This window comes from Schistocerca nitens, chromosome 5 (assembly GCF_023898315.1).
Source record: "Schistocerca nitens isolate TAMUIC-IGC-003100 chromosome 5, iqSchNite1.1, whole genome shotgun sequence".
NCBI lineage: Eukaryota > Metazoa > Arthropoda > Insecta > Orthoptera > Acrididae > Schistocerca > Schistocerca nitens.
The window spans coordinates 657,689,606-657,710,976 of NC_064618.1; the positions used below are offsets into that span (position 1 = coordinate 657,689,606).

Consider the following 21,371-nt stretch of genomic DNA (forward strand, 5'->3'; position numbering starts at 1 on the left):
ACCTTAGCAGCAGCGCGGTTCCGGACTGAAGCACCTAGAACTGCTTGGCTACAATGGCCAGCAAATCACGTTAACAATGCAGTTACTGCAATAATGTTTGCCTGTTGTGATAGTTGAAAATTTGTACCAGACAAGAACTTGAACTCAGCCAGATTTCCTACAAGTCTTGAGCAGATATCTTATCCTAGCAGGTTAATTGGTAATGCAGCAATTGGACATGAGTCTCCCATTATCTGTACTTTGGAATTAAGCTATGACTTACTTTTCCCAATTTCTTATTGTCAAATAAAAACAAAGAATCATAAGAATGGTAATATTATTGTACTGTTGAGGTTGAGTCTGGCAGACTGCATTAGTAATTGTTCTATAACATCATTGATCACAAATTTAAAAGATTGCAGAATGTGTCAGGAGGTAAAAAAAGAAATATAAATTTTTAAAATGCTTTATATGATCTTGAAATTGGTCACCCTATTGTTACACTTCCTTTAAACGCATTGCTTCTTTTGTCTGTGTTAGTATTAATGATAACTAATTATGACTACTTGTCTATTCCCAATCTTTATAGGCTTCTTGTATGAAATTCTGAAATACTGTTCCTGGAGAAAGTATGAGTTAGTGTAAATGCTACCTTGATAACATAATTACATTTGCTGTCTGTGCCATATAAGTAAAACTAATGTCAAAGTAAAGACAAAACGAATGAGGGATTCACTATGTTCAGAAGTCAGCATTTTCACATTCATGAATAATGTAAATAACCTAACAAAGTTACTGAAACATTGATGAAAATCTGTAATACAGAGGTCCTAAATCATGATCTGTTAACCAAACTATTTAATTCTATTCTCAAAACTCATTTAACACAAATTCAAAATAATAACAACTGTCTGCAGATTCAAGAAAAGTGAAGCACCCAGAAGGGGAAGAGAAAACAAAATGAAACTTCATAGGTTGAAGGGGTATGTGATGTTATTTTTCACAGAGAACTTGTCATTATGAGTTCACTCTACAGTATAGCATTGTACAGCCTCTGACCTGGTTGTGTGCACGTATTTCCAGAGGAAGGGTGTCATAAAGCCATTGCATGCTCTCTCAATGTAAACTAGCCCATGGCTGTGTAACTGATCATTGATATCCTGAATACTGGCACTGGGATGCAATTGATGTTCAAGATGGTTTCACATGTGTTCTATTGGAGACAGATTTGAGAACGTTGCTGGCTGTGGGAGTACCTTAGCTTCACATAGACAGTTCACAGACACATACCATGTGGGGATGAGCACTGTCCTGTTGAAAAATGGCACCATAACATTGTCACATGAGAGGTAACACATGAGGATGCAGGATGTACATGAAACACCATTTTACCTTCAGACTTCCCTCAATCACTGCCAGCTACGACCTGAAATTATAACCAATGTCTCCCGACATCACAATGGCAGGAGAAACACTTCCAAAACATTGGAAGAAGGGGACCTCTCACCCAGTTGCCACTACATTCAACACATTGGAAGAATGGGCTCTCTTGCCCAGTCGCCATCACATTCATTCCCTATGATGGTCATCTGAGGTAGTGCTAAACCATGATTCATTGTTGAATACAGTGCAGCACCAATCATATCAGTAGTCCATGCTTACCAGTCACAGCACCACTCCAAACACTTCTGTTTGTGTTGTGGTGTTAATGGCAGCGTACACATGGTAATTCCCTAGTGCAGTTTCTGCTTGTCTCTGAACAGAGATGCGGGATGACACAGAATGTTGCAGGAAGCCCATTACATGGTCTTGGATAGCAGGTGTAAATTTGAAGGGGTTACAACAATGTCCTGGATGGACAACATGGCAATCCTCCCTTGTAGTGATTCAGGTACGATCAGTCAGAACCTTAATGATGAGTGTGCCTGCCTCATGCTTACATACTGTTCAACAATGACCACAGTCACAAATGAATGCCCCACAAATCTGGATATTGCACAATTTGACCAATCAGCCAGATGGAGATAAACAATGAAGCACCTTTCAAAATCTGTCAGGTGCTAAAAACACTGTCTCACATGAGTATAAGGCACCTCCATGTCCTTCACAGTGATCACTCATCTGGTGTTGTTCATGTCCTTTATATACCCTACAAGGCCTGGTGACAACACTAAAAATGAACAACACTTACATGCACTGGTGGCCATTCTACTTGGCACAGAAAATTGCAAGTCTAATCATTTACATGCCTACTGATAGTGTGTACATGTACAAAATTACATTGACATCTGACCATGTCCTCTCTGTGCTTCACTTTTTCTGTCAAGCAGTGTAAATACTGTCATTCAGATCTCCTGCTTGGGATGGCAATGGAACGGGGTTGGCAGAAAAGAGTGTTATTCTACAAGAGTATGTTTGCATTACTGCTTGTAATATATTTGGTTAAATTTCAAGACAAGAACATAATTACAGTAAGACAAAGCAATTTACAAAGAAGAGAATGTCCATTATAATTATCCGGGCTGTTATGCCATGGTCAGTTGATGAATTCTGTGTCAATTCCCAACATTTCATCCCCATCTGCGGAGGACATCTTCAAGGGGGTCATCCACTGGCTCGCTACTGACTGCAGCTAAATTCCATGTCTGTGCGCTCCTGCACCGAGGCGTGAAATCACGTGTTTTGAAAACGTCAGTGCAATCAGCCACTGTTGGTTGCCATCGATCGCCATTTCCATCACCCAGTTGTGGGCGGGTGGTACACATCTTCTTCAACACAGGCATCCATATACCGTTTAATTTCATGCCCTCCTCCTTTCGATTGAAATTATTAGGGTGTTTTGCAATTTCAATTGCCAAACACCCTAATAATTTCACTCGAAAGGAGGAGGGCATGAAATTAAATGCTATATGGATGCCTGCATTGAAGAAGATGTGTACCACCTGTCCACTACTGGGTGATGGCAATGGCGATCGATGGCAGTGGACAGCGTCCGATTGCACTGACATTTTCAAAACACGTGACATCATGCCTCGGCGCGGGGGCACACAGATATGGAATTTAGCGGCAGTCAGTAATGAGCTAGTGGGTGTACTGGACCTTCCATCTAGCTACAGACCCCCTTGAAGATGTCCTCTGCAGACGGGGATGAAACGTTGGGAATTGACACAGAATTCATCAACCGACCACAGCATAACAGCCCGGATAATTATAATGGACATGACATTTCCGGACGTGAAAGTCTACATTTTAGTATAGAAGACAATGTTTTCTTCTGAAACATATGGGAATGTCTGTTGTCAGCATTTCACGCATTCTAAAACATAACAAATAATGTGATCAGGCTAATCCTTACTGAACTGGGGATTAGCAGAGTCTTTCATGGACACCTTCATTTCATGTGTAAAATTTCCTGCTACCCAACTGAACATCAGTGTATTAGTAGTTTATTGCTAATGTAGTGTGAAGAATTAGGTCTTACAGTGGCTTCTCTTTGTTCCATTTGTTCAGTCACTGCACATACCTTTTCTCCTTCGTGATGTGATTCATAGGGCAGTATGGACAAGTAGATGAATTAGTATGTGTAAACATGTTTCATACCCACAAGGGTTCTCACTCATGATAGGATATATGGCGAATTGTCCAGAAATATGCAAATGAAATTTTTAATTTCAGTAGAAGCATGATTTATGTTTAACAAAGTAACTCTAATTCTTTCCTGTCATGATTCTAGTTAGCAGACTTGATGATGAGGGATATTCAGTACTTGACAGTTCTACGAGTAATGGAAGGAGGGAAGGTCTCTTCAGCCTCTTATTCGGAAGTAGTATATGCTGCTGATACTCTGCGTTATGCTGCTGGTTGGGCTGACAAAATTCATGGTCAGACCATCCCCACAGGTATGCACATTTAGTACAAAAAGAGGGAGCAAGTAGTGTGCTCTGTGCTCATGCTGAACAAGATTCTTAGCAAAGTTGATGTTCAATACTTTTTTCTATTTGCAATGATCAGTGTTGAAGACACATTATTTTTGAGATAAAATTTTGTATATTGTATGTTTTTGTATTTTTACCCATTGTTTCTTAAGCAGTCACACCCATTTTTGTTTTTACAAAATCTGAAATAACTTCGATTGTTGGTATTGAATACCTTTTACTTACTGTTTATCAGTTTTAAGTGCATATTAATCTACAGATGTCAAAATGCGCATTGCTCATGTTGATGTAGGAAACTTTAAAAATTTACACTTTTATTGACTTATTGATTGGTTAAGCATCATCTATGAGAAACTATACTAATTAACTACATCTACATCCATACTTCACAAGCTACCTGACGATGTGTGGCGGAGGGTACTTTGAGTACCTCTATTGGTTCTCCCTTCTATTCCAGTCTCGTATTGTTCGTGGAAAGAAGGATTGTCGGTATGCTTCTGTGTGGGCTCTAATCTCTCTGATCCTCATGGTCTCTTCGCGAGATATATGTAGGAGGGAGCAATATACTGCTTGACTCTTCGGTGAAGGTATGTTCTCGAAACTTTGACAAAAGCCCATACCGAGCTACTGAGCGTCTCTCCTGCAGAGTCTTCCACAGGAGTTTATCTATCATCTCCGTAACACTTTCGTGATTACTAAATGATCCTGTAACGAAGCATGCTGCTCTCTGTTGGATCTTCTCTATCTCTTCTATCAACCCTATCTGGTATGGATCCCACACCATTGAGCAGTATTCAAGCAGTGGGCGAACAAGTGTACTGTAACATACTGCCTTTGTTTACGGATTGCATTTCCTTAGGATTCTTCCAATGAATAATACATGCCACATTGTATCACATTAAGCTTCATAATTTTTTCTTGAAATGGTAAAATAATATTACTTTCAGTTGTTAATCATGTTCACACTCACCCCATACAGGCTGTCTGACAGTGACTAACAGCCAAAACTAGTCAGAGAGTAAATACAACAAAAATTATATTCTGCAGATGAGTGGCACAATGGTTACATCCTTCTCATATTAGCAAAAAATATTATGTACCTGAATGCCCCCTGGGTATCAGAGCAGATGCAGCAGGAAAAATCACAGAATTAAAAAAAATCTCAACTTAAATACGTTCTTTGTGTTGATGGGATGAGTGGCTGTAGGGCCAAAAGCATTAGTGGGCAATGTCTGGGTCACCGGCTACTCGTTCCAGCCCATCCCTACCCCAGTCATCCTAGCTATGTTAGATTTGCCCACATAATGTGGAGCTCTATCTGGAGGGCTTTTATTTCACTAGTTACTCACAGGATGAATATGTAGAGTTTCACCTCTTCTTTTCTAGCTCCTAGTGGTATGGGTGTGCCACTAGGGGTATCAACACCAAACTAATAAATAAATAAAATTATTTGTGGAACTAATTCTTGTGGGAAGTCTGCTTTAAAGTAATCAACAGGTATCAGTAACAGAACACAAGCTGTTTGTCAGAATATGGTTTTGGAACTGAAAATTCATGAAGGGGCTTTTGAGACAGTGGCATCATTCTACATGCCAGAAGGGTCTAGAGAGGATTTCTGATGTTTTAAAAATAATAAAACTGTTGAGAAATGGCTGTTTTTAGTAGAAATGTCAACCTTTGAACAATCCATTGAGAAATATTCATTTTAAATGGATTACACAGTATCATGAAATTTAGTAATGTGTCATGCTGAGTCATTATTAATATACTGAAATTAGAATTGATTGAGCAAAAGGCACAAGAAGAGATCATTTATCCCTAACGTATAATAAATAAAAAGGGTGAATAGCAAACTAATAAAAATAGCAGTGTTTATCATGAAATTGAAGGAACAGTACTCCCAAATCACATAAAGGTGGGATGTATCTGCTTCAAGGGCAGGTTATATATCCCTAACCTGATGCACTGGTATAAGTACCAGTAATTTTTCAGTATGACACTAGCATGTAATGGAGAGAATGTGTTATATTAGCCAATGGTTCATCTGCCCAGTGGTGCATTAGCTGTATTCCAAATATCCTTTCCTGAAACCGAAAGGAGTTCTCTGTGTATCAAGAATAACAACACCAAACAAGGGAAAATCCAGGATGGAATTGGCACCATCCTATGCCAACCTATTCATGGACCATCTACAGGAATCCTTCATATACACCCAGACCACAAACCCATCATCTGCTCAGATTCCTTGACGATACCTTTGTGTTCTGGATTGAGAGTGAGGACGCACTATCCACAGATCTCAAGAACCTCAACACTTTCTCCCCCATTCACTTCACTTGATTCTACTCATGTTGACCACCACCTCAAAGATGGCTACATCAGTACCTCCGTCTAGATCAAACCTACCAATTTCCAGCAATACATCCAATTTGACAGCTGCCACCCATTCCATACCAAGAAGTCCCTTCCATACAACCTAGACTCCCATGGCTGTTGCATCTGCAAAGATGAGCAATGCCTCTTGAAATATACTAATGGGGCCTTCCTAGACCATAATTACTCTCCCAACCTTGTGCAAAAAGAGATCTCCCATGTCTTATCTCTCGAGTCATCCATCAACTTCCAAAGTCCCACCATTCAGTCACAGGAGTATTCCCCTTGTGACTCAGTACCACCTACAACTGGAACAACTGAATCACATTCTCTGCCAGGGTTTCGACTACCTCCCACTATGCCCTGAAATGAGAAATGTTCTACCCACTTATCCTTCCCATTCCTCCTGCAGTGGTACTCCACTGCTTATCAAACCTACACAATATCCTCATCCTCATCCATCCCTACACAACGTTTACTTCTGACCACTTCCCACATGGTTCACATCCGTGTAATAGACCTAGGTGCAAGACCTGTCCCATACATCCTCCCACCACCACCTATTCCAATCCGGTCACAAGCATCACCTATCCCATCATAGGCTGTGCTACCTGTGAAATAAGTCATGTAATCTACAAGCTAAGTTGCAACCTCTGTGCTGCATTCTACATGGGCATGACAACCAACAAGTTTTCTGTCCGCATGAATGGCCACCAACAAACTGCGGCCAAGAAACAGGTGGACCACCCAGTTGCTGAGCATGCCACCCAACATGACGTTTTCATTTCAATGACTGCTTCACAGCCTGTGCCATCAGGATCCTTCCCAACAACACCAGCTTTTTTTATCTGCACAGGTGGAAATTCTCCCTGCAATATATCCTACATTCCCATAATCCTCTTGGCCTCACTCTTCGTTAGTCATTGTCCTTCCCATCTAGTCCCTACTCTCTTCCCATTCCAGCATTATACAGCCCTCTGTTCCATGAACACACCCACGGTCTTTTTACTTCTCTCCTTTTCCACTATCCAGCCCTCTCCCTCCACCCTCTGTCTCCTTCTGATTGCACCTAGCTGCCCTACCCTCTCTCCACCTTGTCTCAATGTGCTCCCACAAGGAGCACTTTACTGTTCCCCACCCATATCTTGCCATCTTTTTTGTTGTGCCTGTCTGCAACACAGCACCTCTGTTATATGGTGAGTAGCAATTAGCTTTTCATAATATTTTCAAGAATAATAAAAGATACAGGAATTCAGTGACACGAGACAGATCACTTATGCTGATGCCTGACAACATCACAATCCCTGACATTTTCACATCATTTGCCTCATACCTAAAAATATCTGTGTGATGTATCCATGAAGACGAAGGTTAACGTTGCTAACATAAGCACCTGTCATTGCAAGTATAATTCTGAAACTGTGTCATCCTCAGAATCTGCTGATTCATCCAACTACAAATAATACCAGTAGTACTCAAACTGCAATATTATCCCAAAAGACAGAAAATTGAAAACAACACCCAAATGTCCCAAGTACTGAAATGACCACTATCAGTTCAGAAGAAAATAAAATCTGTCAATAAAAATCAGACCCCAGAGAAAATCAGTTTAAAGCCATTTCACCACAGCACGTATTTTTAGCTGAGTCTGCTGCCTGAACAGAAACCATGGACCATCATATCTAGCTGGAGGAAATATCCAGCCTCAAAGTAGGTTAATTCTGATACAGGATCATCACCTTCACAGAAAGGGAAAGAGAAAGAACTAGAACAATAAAATGGCTAGCATAATACAGTGAATCATAAATGAGTTCTTGAGTCATATGGAGAAACTGAATCACTTAATGTGGCCAATTTCATCAAAATTTAAAATTTCTTATGAGAGTGGTTGTCCTTTTCTATGTTTTATATGAGTGACCATATTTATATGTTTTACTAGAATTTTAACCAAAAAGTGTTTTAAAATAAGGAAAGAAAAAGTTAATTATATTTTGTAAGATTCATATTCCCTTCTCTCGCTCCCTCTCTCTCCCTCCCTCTCTCTCTCTCTCTCTCTCTCTCTCTCTCTCTCTCTCTCTCTCTCTCTAACACCTAACTCCCCCCACACAGACATCCATCCCAATCCTCTGCCCCACCCCACCTCCTATCTGTTAAGCTGTCAGCACTGTGAATTTACGCAGAATCTTCTACAGTACAATCCTGGTAAATTCTTAATGTGGTAGCTAATTTTGCATCATTATAAATCTTTCATCTATATAATGTTCTGCTAGGGTATAATTGATAGGATGTAAGATGGTGCTTATGTTCCTTCTGCTATTTTTCAATTATACTCATTGTTGGTCAATATATGCAACACCACATTTCAAAGCAGTGTGGTAAATGCTTGATCTGGAAAGCTAAGGTAGTCAATGATAAGACAGAGCAAAGAAAGCAATCAGCTTTACGCATGTTTCTGTAATATTCTGCAACTCTTCACATATAGTTTGCAATTATAGACCAAACAAACATCCACAGCTTTTCATTTTTCTTTATACCTACAAGCTATCAAGATTAAAGAGGATGTGTTGAATTTGGAGGTAATACAATTAGTTATAAGTAATTTTCTTCAGGGAATGTATTTTGTAGCATTTCTCTGTTCACCTGCCGGACACCACCTTTCCTGTCAATACCTTTACAGTCAAGATATAAATTGTCATTTGAATGTATCGGGAAAGCACTCACCCAGTGCTGAGTCATATGGGTCTCTTTCTTTTGTGTGTGCGTGTGTCTGTCTGTGTGTGTGTGTGTGTGTGTGTGTGTGTGTGTGTGTGAGAGAGAGAGAGAGAGAGAGAGAGAGAGAGAGGCAGAGTGAGAGAGGAAATTAGTTCTTATGAGCAGTGCTCAGTACATTTAATCATTGACAGTGTTTTTATTTAGTACCACCTCTGTGTACTCGCAGGCAATTCAGTCCTGACAGGTTGCAATGTCATCCTCTGCCAGTGATGTTCTTTGGGTGCAGTAAAGAGGCTATGAGGTCAGCATACAGTCCTCCCAGCCATTGTTGGTTGCCCAGATCATAGAGCCACAGTTTCTTACTCAGGTCACTTCCTAAGTGGAATCAGCATCAGAAACACCTCATTCAAGTACTTCCACCAAGGAAAAATCCCTAGAAGTACTGTGATCTGAATCTAGGTCCTCAGCATGGCAGTTTGACATTCTGACCATTAAACTACGGAAGCAGACTTTTTAGTTGGTAATGAAACTGTAAGTAAGACTTATTGCTGTTTACACAAGCACAACTGCAAAAATGTACCAGCCCATAAATACACTCCTGGAAATTGAAATAAGAACACCGTGAATTCATTGTCCCAGGAAGGGGAAACTTTATTGACACATTCCTGGGGTCAGATACATCACATGATCACACTGACAGAACCACAGGCACATAGACACAGGCAACAGAGCATGCACAATGTCGGCACTAGTACAGTGTATATCCACCTTTCGCAGCAATGCAGGCTGCTATTCTCCCATGGAGACGATCGTAGAGATGCTGGATGTAGTCCTGTGGAACGGCTTGCCATGCCATTTCCACCTGGCGCCTCAGTTGGACCAGCGTTCGTGCTGGACGTGCAGACCGCGTGAGACGACGCTTCATCCAGTCCCAACATGCTCAATGGGGGACAAATCCGGAGATTTTGCTGGCCAGGGTAGTTGACTTACACCTTCTAGAGCACGTTGGGTGGCACGGGATACATGCGGACGTGCATTGTCCTGTTGGAACAGCAAGTTCCCTTGCCGGTCTAGGAATGGTAGAACGATGGGTTCGATGACGGTTTGGATGTACCGTGCACTATTCAGTGTCCGCTCGACGATCACCAGTGGTGTACGGCCAGTGTAGGAGATCGCTCCCCACACCATGTTGCCGGGTGTTGGCCCTGTGTGCCTCGGTCGTATGCAGTCCTGATTGTGGCGCTCACCTGCACGGCGCCAAACACGCATACGACCATCATTGGCACCAAGGCAGAAGCGACTCTCATCGCTGAAGACGACACGTCTCCATTCGTCCCTCCATTCACGCCTGTCGCAACACCACTGGAGGCGGGCTGCACGATGTTGGGGCGTGAGCGGAAGACGGCCTAACGGTGTGCGGGACCGTAGCCCAGCTTCATGGAGACGGTTGCGAATGGTCCTCGCCGATACCCCAGGAGCAACAGTGTCCCTAATTTGCTGGGAAGTGGCGGTGCGGTCCCCTACGGCACTGCGTAGGATCCTACGGTCTTGGCGTGCATCCGTGCGTCGCTGCTGTCCGGTCCCAGGTCGATGGGCACGTGCACCTTCCGCCGACCACTGGCGACAACATCGATGTACTGTGGAGACCTCACGCCCCACGTGTTGAGCAATTCGGCGGTACGTCCACCCGGCCTCCTGCATGCCCACTATACGCCCTCGCTCAAAGTCCGTCAACTGCACATACGGTTCACGTCCATGCTGTCGCGGCATGCTACCAGTGTTAAAGACTGCGATGGAGCTCTGTATGCCACGGCACACTGGCTGACACTGACGGCGGCGGTGCACAAATGCTGCGCAGCTAGCGCCATTCGACGGCCAACACCGCGGTTCCTGGTGTGTCCGCTGTGCCGTGCGTGTGATCATTGCTTGTACAGCCCTCTCGCAGTGTCCGGAGCAAGTATGGTGGGTCTGACACACCGGTGTCAATGTGTTCTTTTTTCCATTTCCAGGAGTGTACATACTAATGAATAGTTGGGAGTATCCCAACACCCCACCCAGATCTTCACATGACTCTGCAGCTGTCAGCATCTATAAAGAGACCGTCTTGTGCTGAACAAATATGGATTGGCTACTCAACAATCCATACCAAAACTGTTGTAAAAGCAACCAGAATTGTCACGGGGCTGCTGTGAATGAAAGCACGGTGGGACTTAACAGAGCAGCCCACGGATGAACGGGAAAGGAAGGACACCCACAACGACAGATGACTGAGCAAGACAGCAAGAACAACAAGAAGGAATAAACAACGCGGTCACAAGCGAAAACCTCATGAAATCAACAACGTCCACTCATACATGGAGGTAAGCAAAGTAAACACGATGTCTGTAAGCAAGATATCGAGAGACTCATGCAAATATCAGACTGCTTCGGTGAGTGAGAGGCAGGCACTTAAATGCACGGTAGGGTACATTGCTATTGGCCACTGGGACCACATGCTCCACAGTGGCAGCCTCACATTATATGCGGGCCAGGAGCACACACAGCCATGGTTTATAGCACGACAGCTGCAGAGACCTCTAGTGGTAATCAAAGTCCATGCCATCTGGCACACTTTCGAAACCCATGGCGCTCGGTTCCATATCCCTCCTCCCTAAAACTTGCACATAGGGGTGGAAATGCCCCGAACGGTGCCAGGGTGGTTGGCAAATGGGAGAAGACCCGGACTCATCAACCGCCGTTGGTGGGGAGGAAGGGACATCCAAGGTGTCCATGACGGCCGACGCAGAGGCCAGGGCAGTGGAGGGAGCCGCCGATCCACCAGGGAGCAGGGAGGGCTGGTGGCAGGATTGCAGGGAGGCAGCAACCGGGGGCAGTGGTGGCAACTCAAGCATCATGTCTGTACCTGAAGGAGGTAGTGGAGGAGGAGGCGGCAGCGGGAGTACTGCGGGGGTATGCGAGTGGAGCTGGTTATGATGGCAGTGCTCCAACCCTTTTGACATCTGCACTGATGTCACACACCACCTATGGTCTGAGATGACTGTGGTGGGTGTCCAACCTGCCTTGCTCCCATACACGCGGGCCCACATTGCCGCACTGGGGGCGTAATGCTGAGATGGCCAGGAACGGGGGCATGAGGGGTACGGCATGACCAAATGGAGCTGGGTCCATGGCTGTCGCCCATGGAGGAACTCCACCAGACTTTGTCCATCAATTGGCGTGGTGTGATAGTTGCTTAATAACAGGGTGAGGGCCAATGTGGTTGGAGATGTTTCGACCGCCTTCACCAACTTCTGTTTAGATGTGCGGACAAGCCTCTCCACTGCACCATTGGAGGAAGGGTGGAAAGGTGGGCTACAGACATGTTGGATACCATTGGCCTGGCAGAAATTGTGGAAGGAGGATGCCATGAAATGGGGGCCATTATCAGAGACCAATGTGTGAGGCAGGCCCACAATGGCGAGAATCTGGACCAGGGCCATGAGTTTGGCCTCTGTGGTGGTGGATGCCATGCGGACGACATATGGTTATTTGGAGTAACCTCATGGACTCCAAAAATGGGCCCGCAAAATCGAGATGAATGCGATTCCAGGGTTGGTGAGGCACAGGGCAGGGTGCGAACAGCTGAGCGGCGCTTGCCGGCTGACGCACACACAAAGTGCACCCACGGACCAGGCGGACAATATTACCATTGATACTAGGCCAATACATGTGCCAGCAAGCCAAAACTTTCATGCAGGACATACCCCAGTGCCCGCGGTGTAACAAACTGAGCACCTGATGCCACAAATCCAGAGGGATGACCACCCAACGGGCATCCGACTCTGTGGCCAACAGAAGGACTTCGTTGACCACAGAGAACCTGTAGGACAGGTGGCACCAGGAGCTGGAGTCTGTCCAGGGCCACCCATGGACCACGTAGCGGAGAACCTGCTGCAAGATAGGGTCTCGGTGTGTAGCCGTGGCAATGTGAGCAGCTATAAGAGGCAGACCATCCAGCACATCCCGGTGGGCGGAATCAATGTGAAAGCACAGGACCTCCTGTTGGTAAAATGCAAGATCGGGGCCTGCTGAGAGACATGACAAAGCAACCATGTTAGCATGGTGGGCAGTGGGCCTGTACCGCATAGTGTAAGCGTAATTCTGTAAAAATAACACCCAGTGCTGGAGACATTGAGCTGTCCACTCTGGAAGGTGAGAGTGTGGTCTGAAAAGCATAACTAAGAGTTTATGGTCCATCAGGAGGGTGAACTTTGCTCCAAAGAGATAGGTGTGAAATTTTTGGACAGTGAACACTACCACCAGGGCATCCTTTTCAATATGGGAGTAGTTCTGCTGTGCTGGGCTTAATGTCTTATATGCATAATCCATAGGCTGTTCTGAGCCATTGGCATTCCGATGTGCGAGGATGGCCCCAATGCTGTATGCAGATGCATCAGCTGTTACAACCAAGGTGCAGTCCCGAGAGAAGGGAGTAAGGCAAGGGGCAGACTTCAGCATCGCCTTCAAACGGAGAAAAGCCTGGTCACAGGCAAGAGTTCAAACAAAAGGTACCCCTTTGTGAAACAAGTGATTGAGGGGTTGAGCAACAGAGGGAGCCTGGGGTAAGAACTTTAAGTAATAAGTAAGCTTACCCAAAAACACCTGGAGTTCAGATAAATCCTTGGGACGAGCAAGGGCTTCAATGGCAGTGATATTGCAACCCGAAGGGTGAATGTCATCTTTGCTAAGCCAGTGGCCTAAGTATTCCACTTCCAGTTGAAAAAAAACAACACTTGTCCAGCCGACAGCATAAACCTGCAGATTGCAGAGCAAAGGTGCTGAAGTTTTGCATATTTTCCTGTCATCCAGATAACTCACGCAGTTGAGGATAGGTTGTGTAAGCTGCTCCAGGAACTGCTGGTAAATGGCCGGCGCCGAAGAGACACCAAATGGAAGGCCCTTGTATAATCCGAAAGGCGTGTTGATAACCATGCTGTCCTGGTAATCAGTATCCAAGGGTAACTGGTGGTGTACCTCAGCCAGGTTGATCTTTGAAAAGTACTCTCCCCCTGCAAGCTTGGCAAGGTCTTCCTGTCGGGGAATGGTGTAAGTGTCTACGAGGGATTGAGCATTGACAGTAGTGCCAAAGTCCCCACAGAGCCAAAGGGACCCATTGGTTTTTCGTGTGACCCCCAATGATGTCACCCAGACACTGTATGTCACAGGCTCCAGAATGCCAGCAGCCTGGAGCTGATCAAGTTCCTGTTTGACTGCTGGCCGTAAGGCCACCAGAATGGGTCGGGCCCAGAAAAAAACGAGGCTGCACATCCGGCCGAAGTATGATGTGCTCCTGAAAATCTGAAGCACATCCAAGATCTGTGGCAAATGACATCACAAAATTGGAGCACAGATCGTCCAAGTTCTGAAAAGGAACGCCCATGGAAATGACCTGAACTTCATCGGAAATTGAAAAGCCAAACAGTTAAAATGCATCCAGGCCAAAAGTATTTGAAGTCTACCGATGGTCAACAACAAATAGGGTAAGGAGCCGGGGAGATGTTTGTACGTCGCCTGGATAACAAACTGCCCATGAAGGGAAATGGAACCGTCTCTGTAGGTGACCAAATGCCGAGAGGGAGGCGACAACTCAGGAGAGCCCATATTAATCAGGGAGATGGTGGCCCCTGAAAACATCCTCAGTGAAAAGGCATAGTGTGATGTCATAAGCGCGTGACTCCGTGTGAGATCGCTCTCTAAGTTTTCATATATTTTTAGGTTTCAGATACATATTTTAACGGTTTTTGTCATAATATTTACTATATAAGTGACTTATTAGTGGTTTCTTCATTCACCTCTGCCTTTCTTGTGTTATGACCTGATATTTGTGAGTGTTTCGTATCGAGCAACTTAACCTCTTACCTGTGTTTACATGCCGCACTGACCAGTTGCAGCTGTAGCTAAGTACCAATTAATTGTTTGTGTATAGTGGTTTATTTAGGAACTTTAGTAGTCTTCAACCAGTGTTCTTGGTGTTTTCTGGTGAAATAATTTTAGAAGAAATTTTTGGGAACTGTTTTCAGTTTCGTTACTGTGTCATTAGACGTTTGTTTTTCTTTCCGTGTTAGTCTTTTGTTATATTCTCATTTGCTGTCAATTAATACTGTTAATAATAGTAGTTACTTCCCTTTTAGAGTAAGTTTGTGATTATTGTAGTCAGTTTTTTAACATCTTCTTATTGTACTAGCGGAACTTAGATAAAGTAGTTTTCTTGTTTCAATAACTGCAAAATTTTACCATGAGTGAGAAGTGTGGGCTTTGCCGTAGGTTCGTGAGTAGTGGATTGCGGTGTGAGACTTGTTCTAAGTATTTTTACTGGGGGGAATGCAGTGGGGAAGCCAGTGGGCATTCTGGTGAGATCCTCTCCTGGAATTGCAGGTTATGTAGCAAGAGTAAGTTGATAGAGGTGCAGGAGCGTAAGATCTGTGCCCTTCAGGTGCAGTTGAAAAACGCACAGGAGGAGCTAGATAGGATGAGGAGGGAAAAGGGGGTTGGGGAATGGGAGCTGGCTGTTGGCAAGAGATGTGCTAGGAGAAGATTTTCAGATAGTTTTACTATTAGTGTTTGCAATAGATATGACCAACTGTCAGAATCTAGTGGAGAGGAATCTCTAGTAGCTGTAGATGTAGGAAGTATGCAGCAGACCTCAGCAGTTACGGTGGCTAGGACAGTTGCAAAGTCTAAGAGATTGAAGAAGGTTCTGCTGTTAGGTAGTTCTCATGGTAGAGGTGTAGGCCAGCAGTTGCAGGAAGTGTTGGGGAGTGAGTACCAGGTCACCAGCATTGTGAAGCCTAATGCAGGATTGGCTCAGGTGACTGTTAACATAGGAGGATTATGTAGGGATTTTACTAAAGAGGATCAGGTAGTGATTGTGGGTGGGGCTGGTAATAGTATTGATAGCGATGGGGAGTATGGCATAGATGGTGACCTGGAAAAGATAGCCACTCAGACTGGCAACATGAATGTGCATTTCGTGGAACTGTTTCAGCGTCACAATCGGCCTCATCTTAATACAGCCGTCAAGCGTAATAACATGAGACTTGGGGGTGCACTGATGACAGAAGGCATGAGTCACATTTCAGTGGTGTCGGTGGAGTCTATCTGCAGGACGGGTTTCACTAGACATGACCTGCACCTCAACAGGTATGGAAAGGGGAGGTTGGCAAAGCTTATAGGTAACAGCATAGGTGGGGGTGGTGGGATCACTCATGGGAAAATTCCTGTACTAGTGGGTGTTAGAGCTGCACCTTTTTTAGACTGAAGTCAGCTGATAGGTATTCTTGATTAAGGGAAGTCTCTCTAACAAAGAAACCACTCTCGACAAAGCTTAGGTATCCGAGTAATGAGGGAATTAGTATATTTCATCAAAATATAAAAGGTATTAGAGATAAAGTTAGTGAACTGCTTATAGATGTTGACTCTGAAATTATTGGTATATCTGAACACTTCTTAAATAAAGAGATAATTCTGAGACTTCCTATACCAGGATACAGGTTGGCTGGCAGCTTTTCTAGGAGCTCTTTGCGGTGTGGGGGAGTAGCCATGTATGTGAAAAACGGTATCCCATTTGAGTCAATTGATGTTTCAAAGTACTGCACTGAAAAGGTGTTTGAATGTTGTGCAGGTGTGGTTAAATTTAGTGGAGTTAAACTTCTAATTGTTGTTATTTATAGATCCCCAGACTCCGATTTCACAACATTTTTGCTAAAGCTAGAGGAGGTTCTTGGTTCACTTTATAGGAAATACAAAACGTTAATTATATGAGTTGACTTCAATATTAATTGTATAAGTGATTGTGCAAGGAAAAGGGTGCTGGTAGACCTCCTCAATTCATATAATCTTATGCATACCGTATTCTTTCCAACGAGAGTGCAAGGGAACAGTAGAACAACCATAGACAACATTTTTGTTCATTCCTCATTGCTAGAAGGGCATTCTATTACCAAAAAAGTGAATGGCCTTTCAGATCATGATGCACAAGTTTTAACTCTAGAAGATTTTTGTGCTGCAACACATGTTAAATATAGTTATCAACTTTTCAGGAAAGCTGATCCAGTTGCTGTAGAGACCTTTGTAAACCTTATCAAGGAACAAGAGTGGCAAGATGTTTATAGTGCTGATACAGTAGATGATAAATATAATGCTTTCCTCAAGACTTTTCTTGTGCTCTTTGAAAGTTACTTTCCATTAGAACATTCAAAACAGGATACTAGCACAAACAGGCAGCCTGGGTGGCTGACAAGAGGGTTAAGAATATCCTATAGAACAAAGTGGCAGTTACATCAAAACGTTAGAAACAGTCAAAATCTAAATGCAGCAGCCCATTACAAACAGTATTGTAAGGTGCTTAAAAAATTTATTAGGAAGGCAAAAAGTATGTGGTATGCATATAGAATAGCTAAGTCTCAGGATAAAATTAAAACCATATGGTCAGTCGTAAAGGAAGTGGCTGGTCTGCAGAGACAGGTGGAGGATATAGAATCAGTGCATAGTGGGAATGTCCATGTTACTGATAAGTCGCATTTATGTACAGTATTTAATAATCACTTTCTGAATATAGCAGGTGAACTAAATAGAAACCTAGTCCCAAGAGGGAATCATATAGCGCTCGTAGAAAAAAGTGTTCCAAGACTGTTACCTGAAATGCTCCTCCATGATACTGACAAGAGGGAGATTGAATTAATAATTAAATCACTAAAGACCAAGAACTCTCATGGATATGATGGGGTATCTAGCAGAATACTGAAGTATTGTTCTATGTATGTTAGGCCAGTACTTAGCCATATCTGTAACTTTTCCTTAAGGAGTGGTCGGTTTCCTGACCGATTAAAGTACTCAGTAGTAAAGCCACTTTATAAAAAGGGAGACAGGGATAATGTTGACAATTATAGACCTATTTCTATGCCATCAGTGTTTGATAAAGTTATCGAGAAGGTTAAGTTATCGAGAAGGTTTTATATACAAGGTTACTGGAGCACTTAAATTCAAATAATTTGCTGGCAAATGTACAGTTTGGTTTTAGAAATGGTTTAACAACTGAAAATGCTATATTCTCTTTTCTCTGTGAGGTTTTGGATGGATTAAATAAAAGTTTGCGAATGCTAGGTGTTTTCTTTGATTTAACGAAGGCTTTTGACTGTGTTGACCACAAGATATTACTGCAGAAGTTGGACCATTATGGAGTAAGGGGAGTAGCTTACAATTGGTTCGCATCTTACTTTAAGAACAGAAAGCAGAAGGTAATTCTCCGCAATATTGAGAGTGGTAGTGATGTTCAGTCCCAATGGGGCACTGTTAAGTGGGGCATTCCCCAAGGGTCGGTGCTGGGGCCACTGCTGTTTCTTATTTATATAAATGATATGCCTTCTAATATTACAGGTAATTCAAAAATATTTCTGTTTGCTGATGACACCAGCTTGGTAGTGAACGATCTTGTGTGTAATATTGAAACATTATCAAATAATGTAGTTCATGAAATAAGTTCATGGCTTGTGGAAAATAATTTGATGCTAAATCACAGTAAAACTCAGTTTTTACAGTTTCTAACTCACAATTCAACAAGAACTGATATTTTGATCAGACAGAATGGGCATATTATAAGCGAGACAGAACAGTTCAAGTTCCTAGGCATTTGGATAGATAGTAAGCTGTTGTGGAAAGCCCATGTTCAGGATCTTGTTCAGAAACTAAATGCTGCTTTACTTACCATTAGAACAGTATCTGAAATAAGTGACAGTTCAACACGAAAAGTAGTCTACTTTGCATATTTTCATACGCTTATGTCATATGGTATTATTTTTTGGGGTAATTCTTCTGATTGAAAAAGGGTATTTTTGGCTCCAAAACAGGCTGTTCGAGCTATATGTGGTGTAAGTTCGAGAACCTCTTGTCGACCCCTATTCAATAGTCTGGGAATTCTGACATTGCCCTCACAGTATATATTTTCTTTAATGTCGTTTGTTGTTAGCAATATTAGCTTATTCCCAAGAGTTAGCAGCTTTCACTCAGTTAATACTAGGCAGAAATCAAATCTGCATGTGGAATGCACTTCCTTGACTCTTGTGCAGAAAGGAGTGCACTATTCTGCTGCATCCATTTTCAATAAGCTACCACAAGAACTCAAAAATCTTAGCAGTAGCCCAAACACTTAAGTATAAACTGAAGAGTTTCCTCATGGCTCACTCCTTCTATTCTGTCGAGGAGCTCCTGGAAGAGCTGAAAAATTAAGCAAATTCCAGTGTTACATTGTTGATTTTCTTTATTTAAACTTACGAATTGTCACCTGAATACCTTTCTTGTATTTCATTTTATCTGTTTCTACTATAGTGTTATAATTTCATGTATTGACTCGTTCCATGACCATGGAGCCTTCTCTTTAATTTGGTCCCACGGAAAAATAAATAAATAAATAAATAAAAATAAAAAAAAACTTCCATGCTGATGGGTCATCCAGTGGGAGGACCGATTGCAGAGCATATACAGTATCTTGAGGCCCAGGAGGGGCAGGGCTGGAGTGAGACAAGTGACCTCAACAAACTAATCGGATGTGGCCCTCCTTGTCACACAGCATGCACGTTTTCCAGTGATGGGGACAATCAGCTTGAGAGTGCATGGTAAAGCACTGTGGGCAAGATGGAAGTGGGCCGCACGACCGGCGACTAGGGGAAATCGGAGGTACTGATGCCATAGAGACGTTGGACAAAGAGGAGTCCTGATGACACTGGCCACTGTTGGCCAGGCCATGTCGACGTCGTGAGAGTGGAACCCGCCGAGACAAATCAATTGCCGCCACTTGTGGCAGTGCCATGAGAAACTTGTTAGCCACCTGAGCAATTTCAAATGAGTGGGCAATGCACAGAATCTTGTCCAAGGAAGGGTTATCGAGTTTCAACACCACAGTGCAGACCTCAGGATCAGGACCTAGCTGAACAACCACATTCCAAATCAGGGAGCCTGCATACAAAGCCTTATATTGCTGATTGGTGCATGTAAAATCGCATCAACAGCTGAGACCCTGCAAGTCCGTGACACAGGAACGCTATGACTGACCAGCCTGTTTATGGTACTGGTGGAACTCCAGCCAAGAGGCGACCACTTGGTAATGTTGTGAATAATAATTTGTCAGCAAAAGGCATATCTCCTGGAAACAGAGAGCCACAGGATCAGACAATGGTGCCAACTTGTGGAGAAGAAAGAGTGTGTCCGGGGAGACCCAAGACAAAAACAACGACCACTGCAAGGAGTCATCCATAACTTGAAAAGCTGTGAAATGTTGTTTCAGCCAATGTAAGTATGTTTCCCAGTCTTCGTTAACATCATTAAATGGGGAGAAAACTGTGGACATGGGAAAGCATCAGACACCTGAGGACTCGGAAGCTGTTGTGGTAGTGTGTCCCTTGCATCAACTTTGTCCATTAGCAACTGCAGTGACTGCTGTAAGATGTCTAACTGGAGCTACTGCTGCTGCATGAACTGCTACTCTTGCTCCAGAAGACAGACCAACTTCGCTTCCATGCTAACAACTACCACCATTTACCTCATCACCAAAATGTTGTAACTGTGACTGGAATGGTCACGGGGTTGCCGTGAACAAAACTGTGGTGGGACTGAACAGAGCAGCCCGTGGACAAACGAGGTGGACGAACAGGAAAGGAAGGACACGCATGATGCCAGATGACCAAGCAAGACACCAACAACAACAACAAGCAATAAGTAATGGGGTCACAAGTGAAAACCTCACGAAATCAACAACGTTCACTTGTACATGGAAGTAAGTACGATGTCTGTAAGTGAGATATCGAGAGACTCACACGAATATCAGACTGCTTCGCTGAGTGAGAGGCAGGCACTTAAATACACGATAAGGTATGCTGCTATTGGCCCCTAAGATCACATGCTCCACAGTGGTGCCCTCACATTATACACGGGCCAGGAGCACACGCATCCACGGCTTATGGCGCGATGGCTGCAGAGACCTCTAGTGGTAATTGAGGTCCATACCATCTGGCGCGGATTTGAAACCCGCGGTGCTCAGTACCAGAAAAACTGTGTGGTGAGTAAATTCCCACAGCTTGAATGGAACACAAAGACTGACTGCTAAATGACACTGTGGCTGAGAGGCTTGATGGCTTGGCTGAAATGTGATCAGCATGCAAACATGTCACCTTGAGCTGAGAGTTACAAATACAAATCTGTGGACTCTAACAAGCTAGTGGACCATAAAGTGTTTGTTGTCAAAGGTGCTATTGTTGTGTGAGTTCCTATGGTATCAAAATTGTGGCCTGAGCAAAAGAACTGAGAGAATTGTGGGCTGAGAGGACTCAGACAATGTCTTTG

The 21,371-nt window shown here is 43.5% G+C and overlaps 1 protein-coding gene across 1 annotated transcript in view; it reads left to right on the forward strand.

Moving 5' to 3' along the window:
- The window catches only part of LOC126259370 (aldehyde dehydrogenase 1A1-like), a 107,940-nt gene that overhangs the window by 13,596 nt on the left and 72,973 nt on the right, over nucleotides 1–21,371 (forward strand). Inside the window, exon 4 of the mRNA XM_049956110.1 lies at nucleotides 3,713–3,878. Coding sequence (XP_049812067.1) covers nucleotides 3,713–3,878 — 166 coding nt within the window. The remainder of the gene's footprint in view (nucleotides 1–3,712; nucleotides 3,879–21,371) is intronic.